The sequence below is a fragment of the Podarcis raffonei genome, chromosome 10 (assembly GCF_027172205.1).
Source record: "Podarcis raffonei isolate rPodRaf1 chromosome 10, rPodRaf1.pri, whole genome shotgun sequence".
Classification (NCBI taxonomy): domain Eukaryota; kingdom Metazoa; phylum Chordata; class Lepidosauria; order Squamata; family Lacertidae; genus Podarcis; species Podarcis raffonei.
Genome location: NC_070611.1, coordinates 70,591,293 through 70,618,291, shown reverse-complemented (window position 1 = coordinate 70,618,291; position 26,999 = coordinate 70,591,293). Strand labels below are relative to the sequence as shown.

Genomic DNA, 26,999 nt, shown 5'->3' with positions numbered 1-26,999 from the left:
ACCGGTAGGAAGGTATGTGCTTGAAGGTCTAAGAAGGTCTAAGGTCTATTTACGGGACCGCCTCTCCTGGTCTGCCCCACAGAGGACCTGAAGGTCCAAGAATAATCATAGTTTAGAGGTCCCGGGCCCTAAGGAAGTCAGATTATCCTCGGCCAGGGCCTTCTCAGTGATGGCTCCAACCTGGTGGAATGCTCTGTCCCATGAGACCAGGGCCCTGCAGGATTTAACTTCCTTCCGCAGGGCCTGTAAGACAGAGCTATTCCGCCTGGCTTTCAATTTGAACTTAGCCTGATCTTTTATTCCCCTTCCTTCCCTCCCCCTCCTCTTTTTATGAAGATTACCCGCTCTGAGACCCCACAGCTAATTCTCCCCTGGTCTCCTCGCTGGCTCAAACAGGACTAACTTAGCCAGCTAGCCCTGGTGATCATCTAATGCTTATTGGATGGATTACCCCCCTAAAATGATTTTTGAATTCTGAATTTATTGTTATTCATGTTTTATACTGTATTTTATGCTGTTTTTTGTTGCATCAATTAAGTGTTTTAAATTTGTTGTTAGCCACCCTGAGCCCAGTTTTCTGAACCGGAAAAGGCAGGGTATAAATAAAAAATTATTATTATTATTACTATTATTATTACTATTACTATTATTATTATTATTATTATTATTATTATTATAAGAAACCAACACAACCCAGAAGTCTACCAGCAGTATTTCAGTTTTTCAACGCTGTAGATCACTATATACCATATTTTTCGCTCTATAGGACGCACTTTTTCCCTTCTAAAAAGTAAGGGAAAATGTTTGTGCGTGTTATGGAGCGAATGCAGGCTGCGCGGCTAAGCCCAAAGCCAGAACAGGGAGACGGAGCGCTGCGCAGTGCTCCGTCTCGCTGTTCTAGCTTGGGGTTAGCTGCGCAAAGCCTCCACAGGGCAGCAGGGTGAAGGCACCCCGCTGCTTCAAAGGCTGTCCCTGAAGCCAGAACAGGAAGACAGAGAGCTGTGCAGCGCTCCGTCTCGCTGTTCTAGCTTGGGGATGGCTGCGCAAAGCCTCCGCAGGGCAGCGGGGTGCCTTAACCCTGCTTCTCTGCGGAGGCTTCAAAGGCTGTCCCCGAAGCCAGAACAGCAAGAGGCTATCCCAGAAGGCAGATCCCTCTTGCTGTTCTGGCTTCTGGGGTTCAGAATTTTTTTCTTCTTGTTTCCTCCCCCCCAAACTAGTTGCGTCTTATCATCCGATACGTCCTATAGAGCGAAAAATACGGTATACAACCACACACACACACACACATTAAAAAAATTGTCCAGTAGCACCTTAGAGACCAACTAAGTCTGTTCTTGGTATTAGCTTTCGTGTGCATGCACACTTCTTCAGATACCTGTATATCAGGAACGGCTAACCTTTGAACAGCTCAGGGAAAGCTGGTCAGATGCCCAAATGGGTTACCCAGGAACTGGAGCTATCCTTGTGTACATTCAGACTCTGCCATCGCCCACCCATAAGAGGCAGGGGGAGTGCAAGGAACAGGCTTGCTTTCTGAAAGGTCCCATAAAGAACCCAAGTGGCAGGAATTCCAAGATGTGAGTGAGAAGGCAGTGAAATTTACACTGAGATCCACTGTATCTTTTCCTTACAGCTGAAATGGTAAATAATATTGTATTCAACTACATCTTTGGCCTTCCCTTCTGTCCAGGCCATCAGTCCAATACTGTAATACAGTGGTACCTCGGGTTACATACGCTTCAAGTTACATACGCTTCAGGTTACAGACTCCGCTAACCCAGAAATAGTACCTCGGGTTAAGAACCGATGAGAACAGAAATCCTGCTCCGGCGGCGCGGCGGCAGCGGGAAGCCCCATTAGCTAAAGTGGTGCTTCAGGTTAAGAACAGTTTCAGGTTAAGAACGGACCTCCGGAACGAATTAAATACTTAACCCGAGGTACCACTGTATTTGGAAAGCCAACACAAATCCTGGACAGACTCTCTGCACTGCCATGAAACCCTATCCTGGGATTGGAGCCGGCATTACACAAATACAAGTTGCCATGCGCTGAACATGAATGGGGTCAGGTTTTGTAGCTCAGTCGTGAAATGAATGTCTAGGTGTACATATATTTGCAGCAGTGACTGGACAGCTCAGTGCAGTTTGCAAGTGGCTAAGTCCATCACAACCAATTAAACCAGTGGCAAGGAACCTCTGGCTCACCAATCTAATGAATCAGGGCAGCAGCCCTTAGCATTTGGTCTATGAGGTCATTTCGGCCAACCCACAGGAACCAGTCCTACACTGGGCATCCTATATTATGTCAGGTCAGAGGCAATGGAAGAAGTTGCTCCCTGCTGAAAGTGGGGTTTTCAGACACTGTCAATCAGTTACGTAATCAGCGGTGCCTTCAAAGCCCTTTGATTTCAAACTGGGCAGGCAAAGTAAAACATGTCACCTGGTGTCATTGTGACATCAAATGATTGACTGATGGGTGGTCCCTGCCCACCCGTCAAAATGACCCATGGGGGCTGGAGGGACCAGCTGGGAATGGTTTCACACTGCTCAATTAAACTTTTTTCCCCCTGATTAACTTAATCAATGTGGTTATTTTACCAAACGCTCAATATAGCTGCCTTTTGGCTATTTTGAACAAAAAGCAAGATAACTCACAATTTTATAAGTACGTAGTTACTGTTCATTGTTAAGAAGAAAGGTCATTTTAGACCCACCCACCCCGTCCTTTTAGAGCAACACAGCAGAACTAAAATAGCTTCAAAAAAGAGAGAGCATTTAACTCCATTAAAATTTGAACTCAGAAATTAAAACTGGCCTCTGACAATCAAACTTCTAAATACTTAGAAGTAAGTCCCACCCAGTGGTACGAAAGCAGCCACAATGTACTGATTAAAGCTTGCAGTTCTACAATTAACATCAATCTGTGTTTGGTCCACAGCAAGATGGAAAGTATCTGATTTGGATACGTTGCAGGAAAAGAATCCTACAAACCACATGATTTGTCCCCTGAATTTGATGGGGAGGGCAATATAAGATGATAAGAAGAAAAAAACGGGGGGAAACTAAAATTGGGAGAACAGAGAAGGGCATAATTGCCTTCCATAAAGGTTTTTTTTTATCTTTCTGAGAAAACCTGCCTTGTTTTATTTCCTCAAGTCTCCAAGGACCCCTGAACGTTTATGGACCAGAGGTACCTGTATCTGAAATAGTTGTTGAATTTTCTGCAGAGCCTGTGGCAAAGTTCTCGCTTCCAGCAGGCCAGGGGTCCGGTCAACACCAGCATGGGATAGGGAGCATCGAGGCTGGGTAAGGTGCTGCACAGAGAGAAGGAAAAAGATGCCACCATTAACCTTCTCACAGGAATTCGGATGTGATACACAATATACACAGCTCCCCTCTAGGTATCTCCTAACCCAGGCATCCCCAAACTCGGCCCTCCAGATGTTTTGGGACTACAACTCCCATCATCCCTAGCTAACAGGACCAGTGGTCAGGGGCGATGGGAATTGTAGTCCCAAATCATCGGGAGGGCTGAAGTTTGAGGGTGCCTGTCCTAAGCTCTTGTTATGTTTGGGACTTGTAAGGCGCCTGAATTATCTATCTTTAAGCGCCACACAAAAATGCTCCTCTTCAACCAGGCCTTGGACTGATTAATATTCTAAAGCCTTTTAAATGTGTTTGTGGGAAGGGGGGTATTGTTTTGTTGTTTTGGTTTTATCTATTTATTTGTGCTTTTACTTTGGATTTTTTATCTTGGGAACCGCCCTGAGATCTTATGATGAAGGATGGCATATGTCTAATAAAAATAAATAAATGCATATTTTTTTGGGGGGGGAGGTGGGACAGACTGCTTTTACACAGACAGATAAATAAATAAAATGATTTGGATACTTTAAGGCCATGATTCTATTCACTAGATCAGAACTTTCCAAACTGTGCATCTTGACACATTAGTGTGTTGGCTGCAGTGTGCAGGTGTGTCGTGCAAACGCCCCCTGCACTCTTTAAGGCAGGCATAGGCAAACTCCAGCCCTCCAGATGTTTTTGGGACTACACACCCATCATCCCTGACCACTGGTCTCGTTAGCTAGGGATGATGGGAATTGTAGTCCCAAACATTTGGAGGGCCAGAGTTTACCTATGCCTGCTTTAAGGGGTTACCTTAACCTCCGGTTTGCTAGTAAAACTGAATTACTGTGTGACGAAACGATGCATGTCTCAAAAGTGTGTCACCAGCATGAAAAGTTTGGAAAGCTCTGCACTAGAAGGAGGTGATGGATTCACCCAATCACCCAAATTAAATATTTCCTATGACTTGGAGCATTATTTATAGACTCAACAGAAGGCGTGGGCTGGCAGCTGTTAATTTAATCCTATGTGATGCCTTGGATGCAACGCACCAGACGAGCAGGGCTGAGCTGCTTGGGAACAGGGCCTCCAGAGCCATCAAGTTCCAAGCACATGCAAGGGGAAAACTGCCTAGAAAATGCCAACACAGTCACAATGGATGCCCCCCAATGGAAATGTCTCCTGGGAAATGAGAGAACGGCTGGTGAAAGGGAGACTGATGGGTACAGATGGATGCTGGAAGAGGGTGAGAATGAGGAGGCCTTGCGAGTGCTCCTCTTGTAGCCTCTGTGATCCACAGCGGGAGGCATGGCCATTTTGCCCGCCACGAGGTGCCAACACTATTGATGGGAGAGAGAGACAGCCTGAAGAAATTACAGTTGCAAGCACTCGTTGGTAATCGTCGCTGGGTATCGATAAAAGGATTGTTGCCTCTTCGCATCTCTCCATTTGTGATGTGAGTGGCCATCTGTTCCGACAGATTGTTTAAAAGGAATGGGGCGGTGGGCAATCTGTCTTGGAGCTCCGAGGTGAGCGACTAACTTCGTTTCGTAATCTGCTCAGCCAAGCAAGTTCTGCCTGATTTCCGTCCTGGTACCGACAACAGAGTCTGCTCTCCCCCCCAATGGAAAATGTCCCATCCCTGTGACAGCTTTACCTGAGCGCCACCTACAGGGTGGAAGGGGAACTGACGCCCAGCTTACCTGTCAAAAATCCGCTGCGGCTGGATCATGCTATACATGATCTGGGTCATGTGATCCTGGGCAGCCACCACTTCGGGAGGAGGGTCGTACTTGTTGACAGCAGCAACCTGCTCCCAAGAGGAGAAGGATCAATTCATTAACTACATCAATTCCTTCAGCTTGAACAAGGGTGGCCAAATGAGCTTGTGGTTAGAATTCCCTCCTGATTAATCAATATGTTCCTTCTGGAACTCCGCAATGCAACATTTTGTTGCAGGGCCCCTACTTATATCTCAATACGGATGAATCAACTGAAAGAGCACGCTTACCTTTTCTTGCACGGTGATTTTCTTATGATCCAGCTCTGTGAGTCGAAGCAGCATGAAAATGACCAGGAGCCAATAATCCTTGTGTTCCTGACATCGATATAACAAAGAGGTTGAAGATTCATTTGAATGGACGATAATTTAAATTCAGCTCTTCAAACTAATACATGAGAAGCCATTTTATCATATTTTTGACACAGGGTATTAGGAAAGCAGAAGACATCCACAGAAAATGAGAGAGCAACCCAACCAAAGGAACAGGCCGACAACCCTCTTCATCATGGCTTCTTCCAAAGCGGAGAAGGAAACTGAGCCACACGGCAGGCAGAGAGAAAGATGGGCAAGGTTGGCAGTTAAAATGCTTGGGAAATTAAACATTCAAACCATGTGAGGTGTCTCCTCTTCCCGTACCTGGTTCCCCATCTCCTTTCTTGTCCTTACCTTCTAAGGACCTTCTGATTTTGTTGAACATCCCTAGCCATTGGCAACGCTTGTTGGGGCAGTTCAGCAACAGCTGGAGGGCCAAAGGTTTCCCAGCCTTGTTTTTAAAGTTCTCCATGGACTTAGGAACATATGAAGTGAGAGCATTGGTCCCTCTCGCCCTAAACTGCCTTCTGATGGGAGGGCGTTCCACAGGGTGGGTGCCACTACCAAGAAGGCCCTCTGTCTATGTTATGTACTGAGTTGAATAGGATCAAAACTGCAGCAGTCTGATTGGTCCTAGAACAATAGGATCCAAATTGCAGCAGTCTGATTGGTCCTAGAACAATGCAGCAGTATGATTGGTTGGCAGGAACCACCCAATCATGCTCCAGATAGAAGTGAATCCACAACCTGATTGGCTTACAGTAGAATTCCAGAATTAGCCAATCATGTGCAGCCCATTGTGTAAATAATGTATATAAAGCAGATACTTTGAGGGGGCTTTCATTCATTCCTCCTCACCACTATGAGCTGAATAAAGAGAATGAAATCACTTTGCGACCCTGAGTATATTTCAGTCTAGTTCCCTGTAGTTTCACTTCTTGCAGTGAAGGAACCACCAGAAGGCCCTCGGAACTTTGTCCTCAGTGTCTGGGCTGAATGCTGTGGGTGGAGACACTCCTTCAGGTATACATATGCTAAGCTTCAACATAACAGTGAAACTCCCAAGGATGCGCACAAATCCTGCTCCTGGGGAGTTCAGGATCATAGACCTATTCTACATAGGCAGTAAATCAAGGAGTTAACAGTTTGAAGTGGTAGAATGAGGCTGGGTTTGCCAAAAGTTGGTGTCCAGCTGTTTTTGGACTACAGTTCCCATCATCCCTGACCACTGGTTCTGCTAGCTAGAGATGATGGGAGTTGTAGTCCAAAAGAATGGATGGAGACCCAAGTTTGGGAAATGCTGGAATGGGATGTATCTCTTCAGACTGGTGTGTGTGTGTGTGTGTGTGTGTGTGTGTGTGTGTGTGAGTGACAGTTCTGAATCCTTTTTTTCTTGTCTTTACTTTTCTATAACAGCTAAATGCAGATAGAAAACCCGCATGGCTGGCAAAGCCTGGACTGTAATGTTTACCCCCGATTAGCTACTCTTCTGTCTGAAGTTTGTTTTTAATCTCGTGGAACATGGAAAAATAAATAAATGTGCTGCTTCTTTTTCAAATTCACCCTCTTACTGAGGTTTTCATTCCCTGAATGTGTTAAATTAATTTATGGGTTGTTGTTGTTTTTTATCCTGTGACAACTAAGTGTATATAAAGGCCTGAAAATACCATCTGGGACTGAATATTTTCAAGAGAATGCAGAAGATGAGGTTTAATTATCCAAACTCAAATTTGGTCAGAGTAATGATCCCCCTAATTGCAAGTGAAGTGTCACAGGAACTTAAAGGGCATAAAGAATAAGGGGAGAGATGCTAAGCGGAACTGTAAATTGATATAAAAAAAAATAAAGTTTAGTTGTCTGAAGTATAACTTTAAGAGGTACAATAATTAACTGTCAATGAGAAAACTAACGTCTTGGCAGCTTGATTAGAGGCATTGTCTCAGGAAAGCCAAGTCACGCCAAATCACTGACATTCAAACCAATTCAATGCCGTCTTAACATAATTGCCACTTCCGTTCATAAAATCACTAAAAAGCCATGCAGATTAATTGGAGAGACGTTTTTAAAAACGACCAAATTCTGATCTAAGGAGCACTGCTTAGCAAAGTTTAAGAGAGCTTAAGAGGAAAACAGCCTGATTTTTAGTTAGAGATGCTCTCCCCATATGGGGCTGAATGTTGTGACTAGATCACTGAGTAGAGCACCTGGATGTCCATATTTTGCACTTGCGCTGAGTGAACCACAGTGGCTGCTGAGCAACTATGGGGCTACATTCAAAGTCTCGATGTTAGCATTTACAGCCCTGAACAACTAGGGACAAGAGTACCTGAAAGACTGCCTAAGATCCCTTAGACCAACTAAAGAAATTCAACTATAGACTCTCATAGGGTAATGACCTGGAAATGGACATTTTATGCTTCTGCCGCTGTACTGGGGAATGTCCTTCCTTCTGCCACATGCAAAGAAGTAACCATCAGTTACTTCAGATGCCTTGTAAATATTTCTTTTGCCCAGGCTTCCTCCCTGACCCTGTTTTATGTTTGAATTCCCTGAATCCTTGTTCTGTTCATCATTAGATGCTTTTAGAGGCTTTTATACTGCTGTTTCATTGGTTTCAGGTTGCATTACTGTTTTAAAAATATACTTTGCTTTTCATATTGTGCACAGCTCAGAGATTTCTAAGTGGTTTATAAATGCTTTTAAATAAATTAATGAAATAAAAACAACATTGTAGCTGAGGAGTCGGGGTTTTTTGCCCTGTAATTTCTCCCTTAAAACACTGTATTAGTTGTAAATACAGTGGTACCTTGGTTTTCGAATGTAATCCGTTCCGGAAGACCATTCGAGTTCTGAAACGTTCAAAAACCGAAAACTCAATAGCCAGCAGCTAGGCCTCAGGATCTTGCACTCAGCGGAAGCCGCGTGGCATGTTCGACTTCCGAGGCATGTTTGAAAACCGAAGCATTTACTTTCGGGTTTACGGCGTTCAAAAACTGAAATGTTCGTCAACGGAGACGTTCGAAAACCGAGGTACCGCTGTACTGATTTTATTACCAATAAGGAATCTAATTAACTAGGGTTGCACTTTGCTTGCCTTGCTCAGCAATCCTGTGCCAACGCGCCTTCCTTAACACTTCCACCCAGACCCCTCTCCCTCCACTCAGACCTTGCCCAGCCTCCCCCCAGGACCCTCACTGATGGGGCTGGTTAGGTGAATCCCGCCCAATAAGTTTAATTCATATTAAAATACAAATACGCATACTGGTGTGAGCATTTCCTCACATTAGGTCCTGAGCTGTACTTGCCTTCCCCACCTCTCGTTTAACCTTGCCCCTTCACCATCTTCCCTTACTGTCTCTCCCCACTGCCAACTTTTAGACTGAGTACTCCCTGGGGACGCGGGTGGCGCTGTGGTCTAAACTAGGGAGCCGAGGGCTTGCCGATCAGAAGGTCGGTGGTTCGAATTCCCACGATGGGGTGAGCTCCCGTTGCTCGGTCCCTGCTCCTGCTCACCTAGCAGTTCAAAAGCACGTCAAATTGCAAGTAGATAAATACGTACCACTCTGGCGGGAAGGTAAACGGCATTTCCGTGCGCTGCTCTGGTTCGCCAGAAGCGGCTTAGTCATGCTGGACACATGACCCGGAAGCTGTACTCCGGCTCCCTTGGCCAATAAAGCGAGATGAGTGCTGCAACCCCAGAGTCGTTCACGACTTGACCTAATGGTCAGGGGTCCCTTTACCTTTTACTCCCTGGGGCAGGGTCTCTAAACAGGAACAACATGGGTCTAAGCTCCAAAGCAGAGCTGCTGTGGGCACGTCAGCCTTCTATTTTTGGCTTTGTGGGAGGGGTTGTTTAGGGGGGGGGGAAGAGTCCAGTTTTGGAGTAAGGCCTACTTTTTGTCTGTGTTTTGTTTGTTTGTTTGGGTCTGTGCGTACTTGTTTTGCCTATTTCAGGGGCAGGGTTCCGAGCACCATCAGTTTTTCTTCCATGGAATGGGTATTTCACAGGGCCCACAACAGTTTCTCAGCCCCCCAAATGTCTGCCCAGCACACAAAAAGGTTGGGAAACTCTGGTGCTTCCCAGTATACCTGAAGGAGCGTCTCCACCCCCATCGTTCGGCCCGGACACTGAGGTCCAGCTACGAGGGCCTTCTGGCGGATCCCTGGCTGTGAGAAGCCAAGTTACAGGGAACCAGGCAGAGGGCCTTCTTGGTAGTGGCACGCTCCCTGTGGAACGCCCTCCCACCAGATGTCAAAGAGAACAACAACTACCAGACTTTTAGAAGACATCTGAAGGCAGCCTGTTTAGGGAAGCTTTTAATGTTTGATGTATTACAGTATTTTAATATTTTTTTGGAAGCCGCCCAGAGTGGCTGGGGAAGCCCAGGCAGATGGGTGGGGTATAAATAAATTGTTGTTGTTGTTGTTGTTGTTGTTGTTGTTGTTGTTGTTGTTGTTGTTGTGTGGATCTGCTTTTATGAAGCTGCCATGCGGGCCAATGGCCCTGAGCCTGCCAATGCATATCTAGTCTTCTTTTGGCAAAGGTTCAGAGGTTTACAGAGATAGAATGGTTTTTCCCCACCCCATGCAGGTTCCATCAAAATTAAAGAGCAATCCCCGGTGGACTGTACCACTGACATCAACAGGGGAAGACGGTGCTGAGATATGTGTAATATTTCTTGCCCAGATCTCCGGAAATCATTTCAAAGGGTATCTCAAACCCATCAAAATCGAGATGCCAGTGCTGTTAATCTTCCACACTGCTCAGGACAAGTTATCAACATGGGCTGTATCAGGCTGATGCACAAGGTTTGACTCTGCTCTAAACGTGCTGTCATTGACAAATGGGATGCCGCAGCTCGTTAAATCACGAAAGATTGTCAAGCCCTTTGAATGAGAAGTGAGTCCAGCTCACGGAAATTGCATCCAGATTCCAAAGGAAAGCAGGCGCTCAAAAGCCACCCTTTGCATCTTTAGATGATTCCCCCCCCCCCCCGCGCAGTGTGCATTACTACCCAAGCACCTGGGCATTCCAAGGCCCAGCTGAGAACTTCCTGAGGTGAGCAAAGAATCACAGAATCATAGAATTGGAAGGGACACTGAGGACCATCTACTCCAACCCCCTGCAATGCAGCATTCTCAACTAGATCATCCATGACAGGCGGTCGTACAACCTCTGCTTAAAAGCCTCCAAGGAAGGACAGTCCACCGCCTTTTGTGGGAATCTGTTCCACTGAAGAACATCTCGTACCATCAGAAAGTTCTTCCTAATGTTCATTCAGAAATCCCTTTGGGGCCCAAGGTCTCCTTTCTGGGGTTCTGATATGGGGCATTTGCTAGTGTACTAGTAAAGACACACAATATCATAAAATGCAATAAATCTGCCAGCAAATCAAAGGATAACCCTGCACCATCTTGGCAAAACAATACAGACCAAGGTTTCCCAAACTTTGGTGTCCAGCTGTTGTTAGACTACAACTCCCATTATCCCTAGCTAGCAGGACCAGTGGACAAGGATGATGGGATTTGTTTGCCTCCTTTACGTTGACTGAGACGTACCTGCACAGGGTTGTTTATCAAATTAAGCACTCTGAGGAGAGGCAGGGATTCAAAATATTCCAGTTCACCCAGCTCAGCCACCTAGATAGGATGCAGGAAAATAAAGCATTTACTCCAATAATAAATAATAAATATTTTTTTATTTATACCCCGCCCTTCCTGGTTCAGAAAACTGGGCTCAGGGTGGCTAACAACAAATTTAAAACACTTAATTGTAGAAGCAGCATGAAATACAGTGTAAAAACATGTATAACAATAAAATTCAAAGTTCAGAAATCAATTTGGGGGAAATCCATCTAATAAGCATTAGATAGTCACCAGGGCTAGCTGGCTGAATTGGTCCTACTTGGGCCAGCGAGGAGGCCAGAGGAGAATTAGCTGTACGGTCTCAGAGCGGGTGATCTTCATAAAAGGGGAGGGGGAGGGAAGAGAAGGGAAATAAAAGATCAGGCTGAATTTAAATTAAAGGCCAGGCGAAATAGCTCCAGGGACCCATTCCATGACCAGAGCTCTGTGAATGTGCAGAAAAGGCACAGAACCTCCCCTGGCAGCCTCAAATGGAACCCTGAAAAAGCTCTTCTGAATGCCCAAACTGGCCCTTTCACTGCCTTTGCACAGTTGCCATGTCATGAGATATCATACAAACTTGCAAAGGAGGCCAGTCTTCAGTGCAAACTGAAACTGTCCAAACAGTATCTTAAGAAGTGTGCATGCACACGAAAGCTCATACCAATAACTAACTTGGTTGGTCTCTAAGGTGCTACTGGAAGGATTTTTTTATTTTGTCCAAACAATATCACTTAGTGTGCAAGATCTTACCCGGTTGTCTTCAAGGTTGATTTCCTCAAGCAGGTTGTGCTCTTCCAGACCTTCCAAACTGCTGATCTGATTGTCAGACAAGTCCAACTTCTGCAGAACTTTCAGTTCTTCCAAGCCAACAGCCTTCGCTATCTGGTTTGATTTCTGCAAAAGTAATTGGAAGCTTGGGGAGCCCTTGAGAAAAGGAATTATGAACACACGACTGTCTCTTGGGCAAACTGCTGTCTCTCTAAGGCTGACTGACTCACTCTGCAATTTCCTTCACATGTGCTTTGAGGGGATCACTTACTTTCTCTACACCTGGACCTGGTTCAGACACTCCAGGGCCGGCAGGAGCTTCTGCATAAGGAGGAGTGAGCCAGGTTGCAGCCTCAGGTAGAAAATGCTGGGGCGTCAGCAACCCCCTGCCTTGTACCCAGCCAGACCCATCATTTTGAAATCATTTTTCATGTACTGTCATTTAATTCAGTTTTAAGATCTGATTACATTTTACTTTTGTTCTTTTACACCTCAGTTCCCTCTCGATTTTCTACCTTCAGTTACTAGTCCTACTTAAAACTGGAGTTTCTGGTATAATATGAGGGTTAGTTTGTTTGTTTGTTAATCTAGAAGCAATATTTATATACCACCATATCGTGAAAATATATCACAGCCATTTGCAATAAAACTGTACAGTAAAATGGTATATATATTTTTAAAGATGTCAATTAACCATTGCCGAAAGATGTGTTCTTAATTGCCTGCATAGGCATGGTAGAATAGAAGCTTTCAGCGGGGGTTTTAAAGTTGGCACAGAAGGTGCCTGCTGAATCTCCAGTGGCAGAGAGTTCCACAGGACTGGGCTAATGAAACTAAAAGTTTGGTTTCTCGTTATTGTCAAATGAACCTCTCCAAGCCGGGTTGAGTCGCATCCCCCCAGCCCCGTCTCTTAGATTGTTTTCATCCTACATCCAGCACCATCAATATTTTGATGATAATATTTTATCAATAGTTCCAACCCCGACGGTGCAGGGCACTTTGGGAAGGGGGGAAGACGGGAAACACGAGAGTGGGAACTACAGACTAGGAAAGGTACACAGGATCAAAGGGCTGGGAGGGGGAGTTCGCCTCTGCCTCACATAAAGCCCTTCTAGAAGTACAGAAGTAAGTAGCAAAAGAGGGGGTCTTTTCAGTAGTGGCTCCCTGGCTGTGGAATGCTCTCCCTGGAGAGGCTCATCTGGCACCTGCATGAAAGAATGCATCCCTCGAGCTGAAAAAGGTCCCCCACTCCTGCTCAAGGATTTCACAATGTCCCAATCACTGCATGCAACATGTCCAGCATCACCTTAAAGGTAAAGGGACCCCTGACCATTAGGTCCAGTTGTGACCGACTCTGGGGTTGTGGTGCTCATCTCGCTTTATTGGCCGAGGGAGCCGGCGTACTGCTTCCGGGTCATGTGGCCAGCATGACTAAGCCGCTTCCGGCAAACCAGAGCAGCACATGGAAATGCCGTTTACCTTCCCGCTGGAAGGTAATTATCTACTTGCACTTTGATGTGCTTTCGAACTGCTAGGTTGGCAGGAGCAGGGACTGAGCAACGGGAGCTCACCCCGTCGCGAGGATTCGAACCACCGACCTTCTGATCGGCAAGTCCTAGGCTCTGTGGTTAAACCCACAGCGCCACCCCTGTCCCACCAGCATCACAATCCAGCATCACCTTACAACCCCAAAATTCTGCGACTCACCAGACAGAGTGTTTTGATGGGCAGGTTTTTCAGGCCATTGATGGCTGTGATCTTGTTGTCTGCCAGGCTCAGGTAGGTCAGGGACTGGCAATTCTCAAGGCCCTGGATCTCCTCAATTTCGTTATCTGTGCATCAGCATCAAGACTTAAGGAACAAGATTGCACTGCAAAGTGGTTAGCAGTCCGGAGTCCGGTGAGGAATTCCTCTTGAAGAATCCACCACAGTGAAATGAAAGGGAGCTGTGCAACAGCCCTAGGTTTGGGCAATATAATGGCAGTGCACATCATCCGTTTCTTCTCTGGCTTTTTCGTTCAAAGCCACCCTGAACACAAAAACGCTCAGCGCTGTCTTTGGAAAACATCCAGGCTACGGGACAAGAATCAGAGAGCTTCTCTGTTCCTGTGGATCCATGGTTCGACTGCTGCTACCTGGTATGGGAGGCGCAGGTTCTACTCCTGCTAACTTCCCAGTTTTCTTTTTCTCTAGGTGGGAGGACCCAGAGCTCAGAGACAAAGCACACGTTTTGATCCTAACAAACAGAGCAACCGTAACTCAGTGGTGGAGCACCCGCTTGGAGCGCAGAAGGTCTCAAGATTCAGCTCCTGGTATCTCTAGGAAGGGTTGGGAGAGAACCCCACCTGAAATTCTGGAGAGCTGCTGCCTGTCTGTGTGAGCAGCACTGACCTAGATGGACCAGAAGTCTGACTTAGGATAGACAGCTTCTTATGGCTTCAGTTAAAACTGAATAGAGGGTTGGTTCTGTTCCCAATGCAAGCTGAACAAGGGCTTTTAAAACAGAGATGAAGGGAAAGAGCAACAACACCTTTGCTGGTGTCTGGAGAGCATCATGGCCGGTGTTGGCTCTCATTTTAATATCCAACCTGCACAACTGAAGCTCTTTCCAATCTCTGTGCTCCACTCTCTCCATCATGGTCCTATCGCCCAAGTGAAGCTTTCTTATGTGGGGTGCACAGAATCTTTTCTTAGCTCAGTATGTCGCAATCTTCCTTTTGCTCCGCGGACATCATGGCTGATTTGGCCACATTGCCGGAGACAATACAAATGAGCGAAGCAGAGATAGCCCAGTGCTCGCTGCATGCAAAGCAATTCCTTTCTCTCCCCCGCCCCTCGCCCAACCCCACACATCCTCTTTCTATTCAGAGGAGCAATAATCAGCCTTGGCCCGCATTTCACTCCTGTCACATTATTTCTGCTTCTGCTATGGGAAATTATAATTGCAAAGGGAGCAAGTTGCTAGGCCACCGGCTGACAAGAGCGATGTCACCCGAACACCTTGTGAAACACACAAATAATGTAACCTGAACAGCCAAGACTGAGCTCTGTATTGCCAAGCTGGAAAAAAAAACCCCAGCTGAAATGGAACCTGACGGGCATTATATTCTGCTCAATAGTGTGCAAGCTGGCAGGATGAGGGCCGGCGCTGGAGGCAAGAGGGTAGGCAGAACAGAGCAGCAACAGGTGGCCACCACTGCCTTGAAAGGGGGCAACCTTCCTTTTCCAAAAAGTCTCTTAAGTGGGGATCTGTATCCCAGTCTGAGTCTGTGCTGAATGTGAAATTGTTTTTTTACATAGGAATTGTCTGGACTTGTTTTTAATTGTCTTCGTCGCTAATGCTTTTATTGCCAAATCGCTTTGAGACATTTCATGGGAAGCAATTCATAAATGGAATCAAACACACAAATCTGGCATATTCATTGAGCTCAGCCTTTCCCACAGCTCTTAGCCATGTGAGCTTGCTGATCAGCTGCTTGGAATGGGGGGGGGCCAAGTAACAGGGGATGCCTCTTTTGTTCACACCCTGCTTCTTAGGGGCCACCCAGAAATATTGGTGGTCCTCTGTTGGAAACAGGACACTGGGCTGGATGGACAGCTGTGGCCTGCTTCCTTTGAAGAAGAGCCATTTTAGATCTTATTCCCATTTCTTCTTTGAAAATGTGCAGCCACAATTCTGCGGTTGCCAACGGTCCAGGGAGATATGCTTGCCTTGGCCTATCTAGTGGAGTGCAAGTCAAGCCAAAGCTCCTTGCCAACACCCCCAGCCTGACATAATCTAGCAAGGCAAGGGTCCCAGCCCTTTGGGCAGATCAAGTTGAGCACAGAATTTTACAGTCGGAAAGATGGGACTGTGATCTGAATGGGAAAGGGAGACAATCCTATATCTCCACCAACAATCAAGGAGTAAAGCAGATTGGCCATGGCAGGACAGGGCTGATCTGGTCCCTTTGCTTGTTGGGATGTCACATGGGAATAAACAAAGAGGCAGGTCTGGGGGTTGGCCCAGCCAGGCAGCCACCGAGGGCACAGACCTCAGAGGGCAGCAGAACTGACCTTTGAGGGACACCGTTTTACAAAGATCAGTTTTTGTTGCATCTTACGAATTTCTGATATTTGACTCTTGAGTTTACGTTCTGAAGAATTTCGTCATTTTTGAAGCAATTCATACCAAGGCATCTGTTTTTGAAAACTGCAGTGAGTGATTTGGGAGCAGGGGTGCAAGTAGTTAGCCTTGCCTGGAGCACAAAACAGCCTGGCGCCAGGACTGAGTAAAGGTCCATTGGTAGCACATGAGACTCTTAATCCCAGGGTTGTGGATTCAAGCCCCGCATTGGGCAAATGTCCCTCCCAACTCTTATGATTCTTTGAGGTACTCAGATAAGGGTGGGTGAGAGAGACAGACAGATGGACACAGAGAGAAAGAGAATGGATACAGGTTGACAGGAGCTATTCCAGCAACTTGTATGAGCCACGAGGATATCCTTAGAACCTGAATGATCAGCACATTTGAGGTTATGCAGGAATCCCATCCACCCCCACCCCCAGGTCAGATGTTCTCCTTTAGTACATTGGCTTCACTTCTTGAGCCACATGAAGTTGAGGCCTCCAGCACTCTGCTAGGAGGGCAATTGCATGAAGGAGTGGGAAGTTGGCCAGGGCACAATCTTGCCCTCCTAGACAGCTCCCTTGCCAGCACATCGTAGAAATTCTTGCAGTTGGACAGTTTTGAAGAGAGTGGGCCCTAAGGCTGCCTTGGCACTGTTTCCACCAAATTCATTTCAAAGACCAGGGAAGCAAGAGTTAAAGCACCAGTGTTTTGTATCCAGGTGATTCAGAGAGACCAGCAGGCTTGTTTATCCTTTTTCTCTAAGCCCCCTGGGAGAGAGAATGACTCAGGGCCAGCCTCCCTGGGGAAGACGAACATCTTCTTAGCAAGCATTCCTCATACTGATATTAGAAGTACTCGGGTTTCAATATTCTTTTGCTCTACAGCTCCCACCCCTCTCTTTTGGTTATGTGCCCAAGAAGTCACTTCTCCTTCATCCAGAATCACAATGACCAAGATCAATAGTGTGTGTGTGTGTGTGTGTGTGTGTGTGTGTGTGTGTAAGAAAGATAGAAAATGAACCTATTTGCAACAGATTAGGATAGTACATGAGTCTGAAAGGCCCAATCCAGAATTATCTTTTTGGGAGACCTCCCACTAAAGCAAGGCACCCCATCCCCAGATATCCAGCTTATCCAAGGGCACAACAATATCGCCCCAAAGGAAACCTCAGCTGGCCAGGCTCACTATCTGGGTAATTCAAGAGAGATACATTTCAACTTGAATATATACAAGAAGAATATTGCAATCTTGTTGCCTTTGGGATCTGCTGTTATTGCATTTTACTGGAGTAAAATTAGAAAAATGCATTTAGTGTATGATGCGCTATCATTCCATCTTTTGGTGTGGATTTTTTTAAAACAACAACAACCACACACACGGAAACCATATTCCAGCCTTCTGGACAGGGCAACCCACCGATGAAAACAAAATCAACATTAAATTGCATCCTGGACCAAACTCGATCACAGAATGAAGATTTGTGTGTTTGTTTAAAAGCCCCCAGGGTTGATCTTCCAACACTCTGTCGTATCCCACTTCTCTCCAGAATTTCTCTTTCACTCCCAAAAGGATACCGTCAAGTATGAGCTTCTTAAGTGACTGGTAGGCAGAAAGATCTTGCATCGCTTGGATCTTGTTGTGCGAAAAATCTGCTACCTGGAGGTGGGGTGGGTGGAGAGAATACATAAAGATACCATCATAGGGTCTATAATTTGTATGTTTGTTGTTTCTGCGGAACCAAAAGGTCTTCTGTTCGAATTGGACACACGACTGGAGCACAAACATGGGGTGTGCATGTGTTTAGAACTGCCTGCATTTAACCACTTGCTTGGTCGTCATTGGCGATGAGGCTTTAGCAGACGTATGTGTGAAATTGCCTGTAGGTGAACGATCAGGCTTGCAAATCGGGGGAAGAGCGCTTGGCTTTACCAGCCTGACTTGCTTCTGTGCTGGCAGAGCGGGAAGTGGCTTATGAAAGTGGCATCACTTCCCCTGTGGCTGGTACAGAAGTTGATCAGGCTCCACCGCTGCTCTGCAGCCACTGAGGAATCAGGCTGACAAAGTGGAGAGAGGCTGCTGGGCTTCACCAGCCAGTTAGCTGACAGGGCTGGCAAAGCAGCATGTTCTGTTTGTCTTTGCATAAGGCAGCCCAGTTGGCTCCGGCGTCAAAGTGCTGCCCGATGCAGCTCCAAACGCACCCGTTACAGGCCCCAGAAGCACCCTGGGCAAAAGAAAACAGTGGGTATGCCTGGAGCATGTACAGGAAAGGAAGAAAAGGAATCCTTTCCTATACCACAGCCTTGTAAAAGGGATGGGGAAGAGATGAGAAGAGTGACCATGGGGAAGAAAAAAGGCAGCAGGGGAAGCTTAACAACAGCTGTGCTTCTTCCAACCTGGAAATTCGTTCACAAGGCTGCTAGCAGCAATTTCTTTGCAGACCAGCAACTTCTGGGGGCTTAGTAACAAGGCCTGTTTAGAGACAACCAAAATATTTTGCAAGACAGCACTTTGGAAATTTTCTAGCACTGTTTTGCTCCACTTGCACACATCTATGTTGAACCAGGAGCTTCAGCATGCATGCTGGAGCACCAATAAACACACACAGAGAGTTCTCCATGCCCTCCACGCTGTGACAGGTTCCGAAAGGAACCCCTGAGATGTGCCTTTAAGGGAAGAGATCAAACAGAGTACCTTTTCCTGCCAATTTCAGCTACTAAAGACCGTTGTCACAAGATTACCACTATCTCGACATCAGTTTCATTTCTTTTATATGCCTCCATGCTCTGTGTCAATCTTCTCTGCTCTCTATTAATATACCAGCTTGAGGCCCCAAAGAAATTTTGGACCACAACTCCCTCTAAAGATGGCATTGTTTGCTCCCAACACATTTTGAATCTAAAAATACCTTTGCCACATTGGCTTAAAATTGCATCGGACAACTAGGCGATTCAAGGAAAAACCTTACATGGGGACCAGAGGCAGAACAAGATTGTTGGTGCTGCAAGAAAGTTCAGAGAAAACTGTAGGCTCAACTCCATACAGGCTCAATTGGCTGAAGATTTCCTTACTTGCTTAGAATCTGGTTGGCTAGCCAGCTGCACTGAGGAGACCTGAACTCAAACAGAACCCACAAAATTCTTACTTGAAGATTCTTGGGTGGTTTGAAGTCAAAGTATGTGGTTAGTTCATTATGGGAAACGTTCAGGTCCAACAAGTAAGGCATGTAACTCACACATGAAATATCTGGAAATGAAAGAACACGGGGCAGGGGGTAGAAGTAAGAAAAATACATGGAGCGCAGAAATTGGATGTCAGGGCTGTGTGGATTCAGAGCTATGAAAACAAACCTACTCTGCTATTAAGAGAACAATGTCATACGCCCGGGATACATATGCAAAATGAGTCAATTTGCAGGATTTTCCCCATTTTGCATAAGTTATCCTGTGGCTTTTCACCATTACAGTGGTACCTCGGGTTAAGTACTTAATTCGTTTCAGAGGTCCATTCTTAACCTGAAACTGTTCTTAACCTGAAGCACCACTTTAGCTAATGGGGCCTCCTGCTGCTGCCGCTGCGCCGCTGGAGCACAATTTCTGTTCTCATCCTGAAGCAAAGTTCTTAACCTGAAGCACTATTTCTGGGTTAGCGGAGTCTGTAACCTGAAGCGTATGTAACCCGAGGTACCACTGCATACATGTTCCTGCTCTGCTAACCATAAGGTGGTGGGGCAGGAAGAGACAAGGATCTCAAAAACACTGCTTGATGACAGGTGTAAGTGTTTATTTCACAAAATGCTGTCCACATATGCATAAGTTTGTCTTTGCAAAAAATATGATCTAGAAACGTCTTCCTTTCCTTTTAAAAAGGAGGCTGAGATTCTTAGGGAGTTGAACTTTGCAGCCAATTCCACAATTGGCAGATTCCATACCTTGCAGGTTTCCTGCACACTCACAGGCCTCTGTACAAACCATCCTCTCTTATGTGCTCAGGACTTCTCCCATCCCTCCTTACATCCTTTCCAGGGACCACTCTTATTTTCATTCCAAGCCACGTTGTAATGTTATCATTCTCATTGTTTTCTCCTCCTTTCTTCTTGATTTCCTTATACCCAAAAGAGCTTTACAGCCAAGAGACTTACAAAAGTGGCAGCTACGTACCATCAATTTTATTGTAAGAAAGATCTAGCTTCTCAAGGTGGACGTATCTGCAGAGAATGCTAATGTCACTTAATTTGCGGTCCTGTGGGAAGAAAACAGGGGAAAGGAGTTAGCATGTGTAACCCTGCACTTGCCTTCTCTTTCAAGAAGACACCAAGGAACAGTTCTGAAAATGAGGTTCTTTGTTAAGCCCCTAAAGTCTTTCCGAAAAGAATTCATCCCCTTGAGTCCCATTTGGTCACCATCCTCTCCCCCACTGGGGCAAATTAACAACCTAATGTTCAAGTTCCACTAATGTATGGTATATGGGAGCATGTCTGTGTCCAGGTACGAGGAGCCGGGATACACCAACAGAATCCCCAACTTGTCTCCATGACCCCACACCAGATGCAGACACTCCAGTCCATGTCTTATGTGAAGAGGTTTCCTTGTGCAGGAGAGTTAACTTCTGTGAACTACTGTTTGCTTCCTTCCTTTTCAACCAGAGTCCTCAAAGCGGCTGACAACAGTTACCAAACACAACATATAGCTCCAAAACAATGTGCTCAAAACCCAAAACCACCAGCCCCACTGTAGCAGGTCCTGGTGCTGCCTTTGCTTGTCTCCCTCCCCCTCTCCTCCCTTCCCAAATAAGACATTACCTCTACCCTAAGAGGCAGTATGACACGGGTGGCGCTGGGGGTTAAACCACAGAGCCTAGAACTGGCCAATCAGAAGGTCGGCGTTTCGAATCCCCGCGACGGGGTGAGCTCCTGTTGCTCGGTCCCTGCTCCTGCCAACCTAGCAGTTTGAAAGCACATCAAAGTGCAAGTAGATAAATAGGTACGGCTCCGGCGGGAAGGTAAACAGCGTTTCCATGTGCTGCTCTGGTTCGCCAGAAGCGGCTTAGTCATGCTGGCCACATGACCCGGAAGCTGTACGCCGGCTCCCTCAGCCAATAAAGCGAGATGAGCACCGCAACCCCAGAGTCGGCCACGACTGGACCTAATGGTCAGGGGTCCCTTTACCTTTTAAGAGGCAGTATGCCTCTGAACACCAACGGATGGGGATCACGAGTAAGAGAAATTATAAGATAAGTAACTATACAACCTTTAAAAGGCACCTGGAAGTTTTTAATGTTTGATGTTTTGTTATATTTCTGTATATGACGGAGGCTGCCCAGAGTGGCTAGGGTGACCCCGTCAGATGGGTGGCGTATAAGTATGATGATGATGGTGATGATCAAGAGAGGGCTACTGAGTGCATCCCCTGCTTGTGGGCTTCCCAGAGACATCTGGTTGGCCACTGGGAGAACAGGATGCTGGATCAAATGCACTACTGGCCTGATGAAGCAGGCTCTTCTGTTACATTCTCAATTTGATCTGGAATCAGGTGAACATCATTTATTTAAGAATTCTAACTTGCCATTTGGGAGTGCCCTGCCTTCATAAGATGGTTTACAAAAAACCAAAGCACACAGCATAATAATAAATAATGAGGCTGCTGAATGAGATACTACTACTACTACTATTACTACTGCTACTAATTTATTATTTATACCCCGCCCATCTGGCTGACTTTCCCCAGCCACTCTGGGCGGCTCCCAATCGAGTGTTAAAAACAATACAGCATTAAATATTAAAAACCTCCCTAAACAGGGCTGCCTTCAGATGTCTTTCAAAAATAGGATAGTTGCTTATTTCCTTGACATCTGATGGGAGGGCGTTCCACAGGGCAGGCGGCACTACCGAGAAGGCCCTCTGTCTGGTTCCCTATAACCTCACTTCTCGTAATGAGGGAACGGCCAGAAGGTGTCCGGTAGAACAATGGGGGTGGAGATGCTCCTTCAGGTATACAGGACCGAGGCCGTTTAGGGCTTTCAAGGTCAGCACCAACACTTTGAATTGTGCTCAGAAACGTACTGGGAGCCAATGCAGATCTCTCATTGTCATGTGTCAGACTGAAACACTATTATTGTTTTATGCAAAACATTTCCTTGTTATTTAATTCATTCCACTTATGAACTGCTTCCTATAAAACGCCTCAAAGCAACCAAAGCCCTGCCTTTGGGACAAGGTTGGACACTCTTCCCACCCTACCATGCAATCATTTCAAAATCAGAACAGTTTCAAGTAACATTGGTCCTTTGGAGCAGCTGAGTTCTAGTGGGCAGAGGGGATTTCTTAATGCAGCATCAGACCTAATGCCTCAAATATCACATATACAATAGGGGTAGAAGCACATGATCATGAACTTGAGCAAAAGGTCATCAGTCCAGCCAGTAAGGCCAAGTTAAGGATTCAGGTGGGAGAGGATGTAGCTTGACCGCAAACTATTTGCTATTAACTCACCGAAAGTGACAGATCGAGGTAGACATGTTCTGTGCCCGGGGCTGAACGCCCCAATTTTTGCAGGGCTTCAGCAGTCATTTCTTCAGTCAGCACACCATCAAATTCCTCCTGAGAGAGAGAAAGGGAGAGTTTTGGTTGAGCTAAAATAATCAAAGCTGGACAACCTCTCTAAAGAGGTATGGCCAACTGTGAGAGAAGATTAGGGCTCCAGCTGGGTCCTTTCCCCAGAGGAACATGACAAATACCTTCACTCAATCAGTGGAAAATAAACAGAGGGCTACAGACTAGAAGTGTGAGGAGCCCATTTCCATTTTCAGCAAACCTGCCATTTGGCAATTAGCTTATATATCTGGGTTTCTAACACTGTTTCCAAGTGAGGCATGCAGCAGCCTCAGCACTGGCTTGTAAGGCCACCGACCAGGCAAAAGTGATGAGCTGCAGCCCAGGAGAGAAGACGATCCAATGCCAGGGGTGAGGTGAGGTTGCAGCCTTTACTAGGGAATGCTGCCATCATTGGGCTGCAACCCAGAAACTGGGAGGATAGCAATTATTTTATTCTTATCTATGATAATGAGTAGGTCATCTTATTTATATACCGTATTTTTCGCCCTATAGGACGCACTTTTTCCCCTCCAAAAATGAAGGGGAAATGTGTGTGCGTCCTATGGGGCGAATGCAGGCTTTCGCTGAAGCATGGAGAGCGAGAGGGGTCGGTGGGCACTGACCCCTCTCGCTCTCCAGGCTTCGCGGACCTCTCCGCAAGCGGCAGGAGCGCTCCGGCTGCTTGCGGAGAGTTGCCTGCATGCCGAAGCCTGCGCGTGCTGAGCTCAGCGCGCCCAGGCTTCGCGGACCTCTCCGCAGGCAGCGGGAGCGCTCCGGCTGCTTGCGGAGAGTTGCCAGCATGCCGAAGCCTGCGCGTGCTGAGATCAGCGCGCCCAGGCTTCGCGGACCTCTCAGCAAGCAGCGGGAGCCAGCGCTGGGCTCCCACGGCTTGCAGAGAGCTGCCTGTTTGGGGGCTGGGGTCGGGGGAAGCTCGGGCCTCCCCCGCCCCAGCCCCGCGCCTTGGGGGGGAAATAATTTTTCCCCTTTATTTCCCCCCCAAAATCTAGGTGCGCCTTATGGGACGGTGCGTCCTATAGGGCGAAAAATACGGTAACAAAAGTGTCAGATCAGAATGGATGGCAGGAGGCCCCAGGCATCCCCCACCAAGTCGTTGATCATTTCCGCACATTTAGGTAGGTGCAACAGCACAAAAGTGGTTGGTACGCTAAGAACATTACTTTGCCACACAGATGCTCCTTGCTCAATAAAATCCTGGTTCCAGTAACCATCCACCTTGCCTCTTCTGGGGCCTTGGGATGCAGCTGGATGATGTAACGCATGAAAGAAGAGCTATAATGGCATTGCTAGGTCCTCGCCTGAAGCCTTCAGTGTAGAGGTAGGATACCTTAGCATACCGACAGGTGCAGGCTCCATCTGGCAATCCTCGTGAGAATGAATGTTTCGTTTTATATAAGCTTTAGTGATTAATTTAACAATTGTATTAAACAGTAAAAACAAATAGGAAGCCGCCATAAATGTATTTTTAATCTTCTGTTGGAAGCCGCCCAGAGTGGCTGGGGAAACCCAGCCAGATGGGCGGGGTAGAAATAAATTATTATTATTATTATTATTATTATTATTATTATTGAGGCCAGATCAGTGCTCCATCTATATCAGTGGCTCTCTGGGGTCCCAGGCAGCACAGCCATTCCCAGTCCTACTTGGAGATGTCATTGGGGACAGAACCTGGAGCCTTCTGCATGCCAAACAGGTGCTCCACCACTGAGCTATGGCTCTTCCCAAACAGGAACACGGGAAACTGTCTTAAACTGAAGTAGACCATTGATCCATCCAGCTCAGTACTGCCTACACTGACTGGCAGCGGCTCTCCAGAGTTCCAGACACAACTCTTAGCCAGTCCTGCTGGGTGATGCTGCTGGGGAATGAACCTGGGACCTTCTGCTTGCAATGCCTGGGAAAGCTGAGTGGGTAGAGCATGAGACTCTTAATCTCTGGGTTGTGGGTTCGAACCCCGTGTTGGCCAAAAGATTTCTATATTGCAGGGGGATGGACAGGATGACCCTCGTGGTCCCTTCCAACCCTGATTGGCAATGGAAGAGTGTGCCTTTGCGGGTGAAGTCAAATTCAAACCATGGACAGTTACAGCGTCCGCTGTGGCTGCAGAGACAGATATGTTTTGTTGCAGCTGGGGCAGATGAAGACGTCCGGTTGTGCTGCTACAGATGCACTATGGCGTTTCTTCTCTCTGCACTCCTCACAGCGGCTCCTTTCCAACTCTGTTTCTACGTTTCTACCCCCTGAGATACATGGGCTCTTCCCCCAAACGGGATCAGGAGGAGAAGCTGCCTTAAAGGTAAAGGTAAAGGGACCCCTGACCATTAGGTCCAGTCATGACCGACTCTGGGGTTGCGGCGCTCATCTCGCTTTACTGGCCGAGGGAGCCGGCATACAGCTTCCGGGTCATGTGGCCAGCATGACTAAGTTGTTTCTGGCAAACCAGAGCAGCGCATGGAAACACCGTTTACCTTCCCGCCGGAGCGGTACCTATTTATCTACTTGCACTTTGATGTGCTTTCGAACTGCTAGGATGGCAGGAGCTGGGACCGAGCAACGGGAGCTCACCCTCCCGCAGGGATTAGAACCGCCGACCTTCTGATCAGCAAGTCCTAGCCTCTGTGGTTGAACCCACAGCGCCACCTGAAAGCTTCAAATTGGTCCTTCTAGCTCAGTGTTTTCTACACAGACTGGCAGCAGCTCTCTAAGATTTCTCCGGGCACTACCCAGGGGGTTTCTGCTTTTTTGTAAATTGCTTTGCAAACGCAGCATACAAATGTTATGGAGTAAATAAACAAACAAATAAACAAGTGCTGTATTGTTTTTAACACTCTATTGGAAGCCGCCCGGAGTGGCTGGGGAAACTCAGCCAGATGGGCGGGGTATAAATAATAAATTATTATTATTATTATTAATAGTAATAATAATTATTATTATTACTACAAAGGACGGCCGGGCACGCGAGACCCCCCCCCTCACTCCCTTAACCCAAAACTTCCCGTAATCATTCGAGTAGCGCGAACCCTTCCACTCCACCATGCAAATAAGCCTCCCGTATTTCTCCCTCTAGGCGCGCCTCCCCAGAGGGGCACTCCCGTATTTCTCCCTCTAGGCGCGCCTCCCCACAGGGGCACTCCCGTATTTCTCCCTCTAGGTGCGGGGTCGCCGTTCCCGTAATTATCCAAATAGCACGTCTACTCCGCCCACCTCCCCGCGGAAAGAAGGGTCGTGCGCTCCCGTAATTCTCCTTGTAGGGGCGCCCCCCAAACGAACCCGTGCCCGTAGTTCGCCGAGTAGCGCCCCCTCCCTTTATAGACAGACAGGTGCCAACCCAGGTTAGGGGCGGCAAACCCGCCCCCCCATTCTTCCCGCACCCACCTCCATGGGCTCGGGCTCCGGTTCGGACTCGGTGGACTCCTCTTCCTCGACGGCGAGCTCCTCCTCGTCCTCCTGGTTGAACGTGGCGCTGCCTTCCAGGCCTTCGGTGGCGATGCCCCTGGGGAAGCGCTCGTCGAAGCGGCTGAGGAGGAGCGAGAAGGTGACGGACGGCGAGGTCGCCCAGGAGCGCAGCCCGCCCGAGCGGGCGTCATCGCCGCTGTGCGCGCTCCGGATCGCGCTGCGCCCGTAGAAAGGCGAGCGGGAATGCATGTCGGCCAAGGGGGTCCTTCTCTGAGGCGTGTGGGTGGGTGGGGGTCTCGGTCTCTCTTTCTCTCAAGGGAAAAAAGGCCGCCTGGGAGACGCCATCTTGTGTCCCTGCCGTTGCCCGGCAACAAGGCGGAAAAGGGGGGGAGCGGCGCAAAGCCCGCCGGGAATTGTAGTCGTCTTGCTCGCGCGAAAACGGCCCCGGGAAGCCCGCGCGCGGTGCATCGCGGGAAGTGTAGTTCGGCCTGTCAGAAAAGAATGAGCGCGCGGGATTCTAAATGGTGGCTTATTTATTACCACGAAACTTATCTCTAAATGGTTTCCTTATTTATTTCCACACACAGAGAAACAACCGCTCGATTGCAATGGAAACCTCGACGAGGTTTACAGGAAGAATAAAAGCCATTAGATCATAAGGGATTTACAAACGTTTAAAATAGGACCAGAACTAACGAATTCACCCCCCTCTTTTATTCTTATTGTTAATTTACCACACTAAGCTGTACTACAAAAGTAATGCGGATACATCATTTCCTATCTGTAATAACTAATAATTTTGGCATATTTACACTTTGAAACATTTTTGGTATTCAGAAATGTTTATCTGAATGCTTTCATTGCTTTGCTATTTTTGTTTCCCCCTAACTGTTGCATGTCATAGGCCCTAATGTAAGCAGAGATGTATCTCAATGCTACCGTGTTAAATTGAATAAAAAATAAGTTACAAATAACAACAACACCCCAAATATAGGGCTGCCCAAATGCCCAGAATTTCCTGGACACACATGGAATCTGCATCAGTGT

At 47.1% G+C, this 26,999-nt stretch overlaps 1 protein-coding gene across 3 annotated transcripts in view; it reads right to left on the bottom strand.

Moving 5' to 3' along the window:
* Nucleotides 1–26,231, bottom strand: part of LRGUK (leucine rich repeats and guanylate kinase domain containing) — a 54,847-nt gene extending 28,616 nt beyond the window's left edge. For all 3 annotated transcript variants that reach the window (XM_053405738.1, XM_053405739.1, XM_053405740.1), the window contains exons 1-11: nucleotides 25,932–26,231; nucleotides 22,437–22,544; nucleotides 20,107–20,188; nucleotides 19,092–19,192; nucleotides 17,524–17,605; nucleotides 13,546–13,670; nucleotides 11,821–11,964; nucleotides 11,002–11,082; nucleotides 5,359–5,445; nucleotides 5,051–5,157; nucleotides 3,194–3,313 (exon numbers count right to left, since the gene is read on the bottom strand). In XM_053405738.1, the coding sequence (XP_053261713.1) occupies nucleotides 3,194–3,313; nucleotides 5,051–5,157; nucleotides 5,359–5,445; nucleotides 11,002–11,082; nucleotides 11,821–11,964; nucleotides 13,546–13,670; nucleotides 17,524–17,605; nucleotides 19,092–19,192; nucleotides 20,107–20,188; nucleotides 22,437–22,544; nucleotides 25,932–26,201 (1,307 nt within the window). In that variant the 5' untranslated portion in view covers nucleotides 26,202–26,231. The remainder of the gene's footprint in view (nucleotides 1–3,193; nucleotides 3,314–5,050; nucleotides 5,158–5,358; nucleotides 5,446–11,001; nucleotides 11,083–11,820; nucleotides 11,965–13,545; nucleotides 13,671–17,523; nucleotides 17,606–19,091; nucleotides 19,193–20,106; nucleotides 20,189–22,436; nucleotides 22,545–25,931) is intronic.
* Nucleotides 26,232–26,999: the final 768 nt, after the last annotated feature.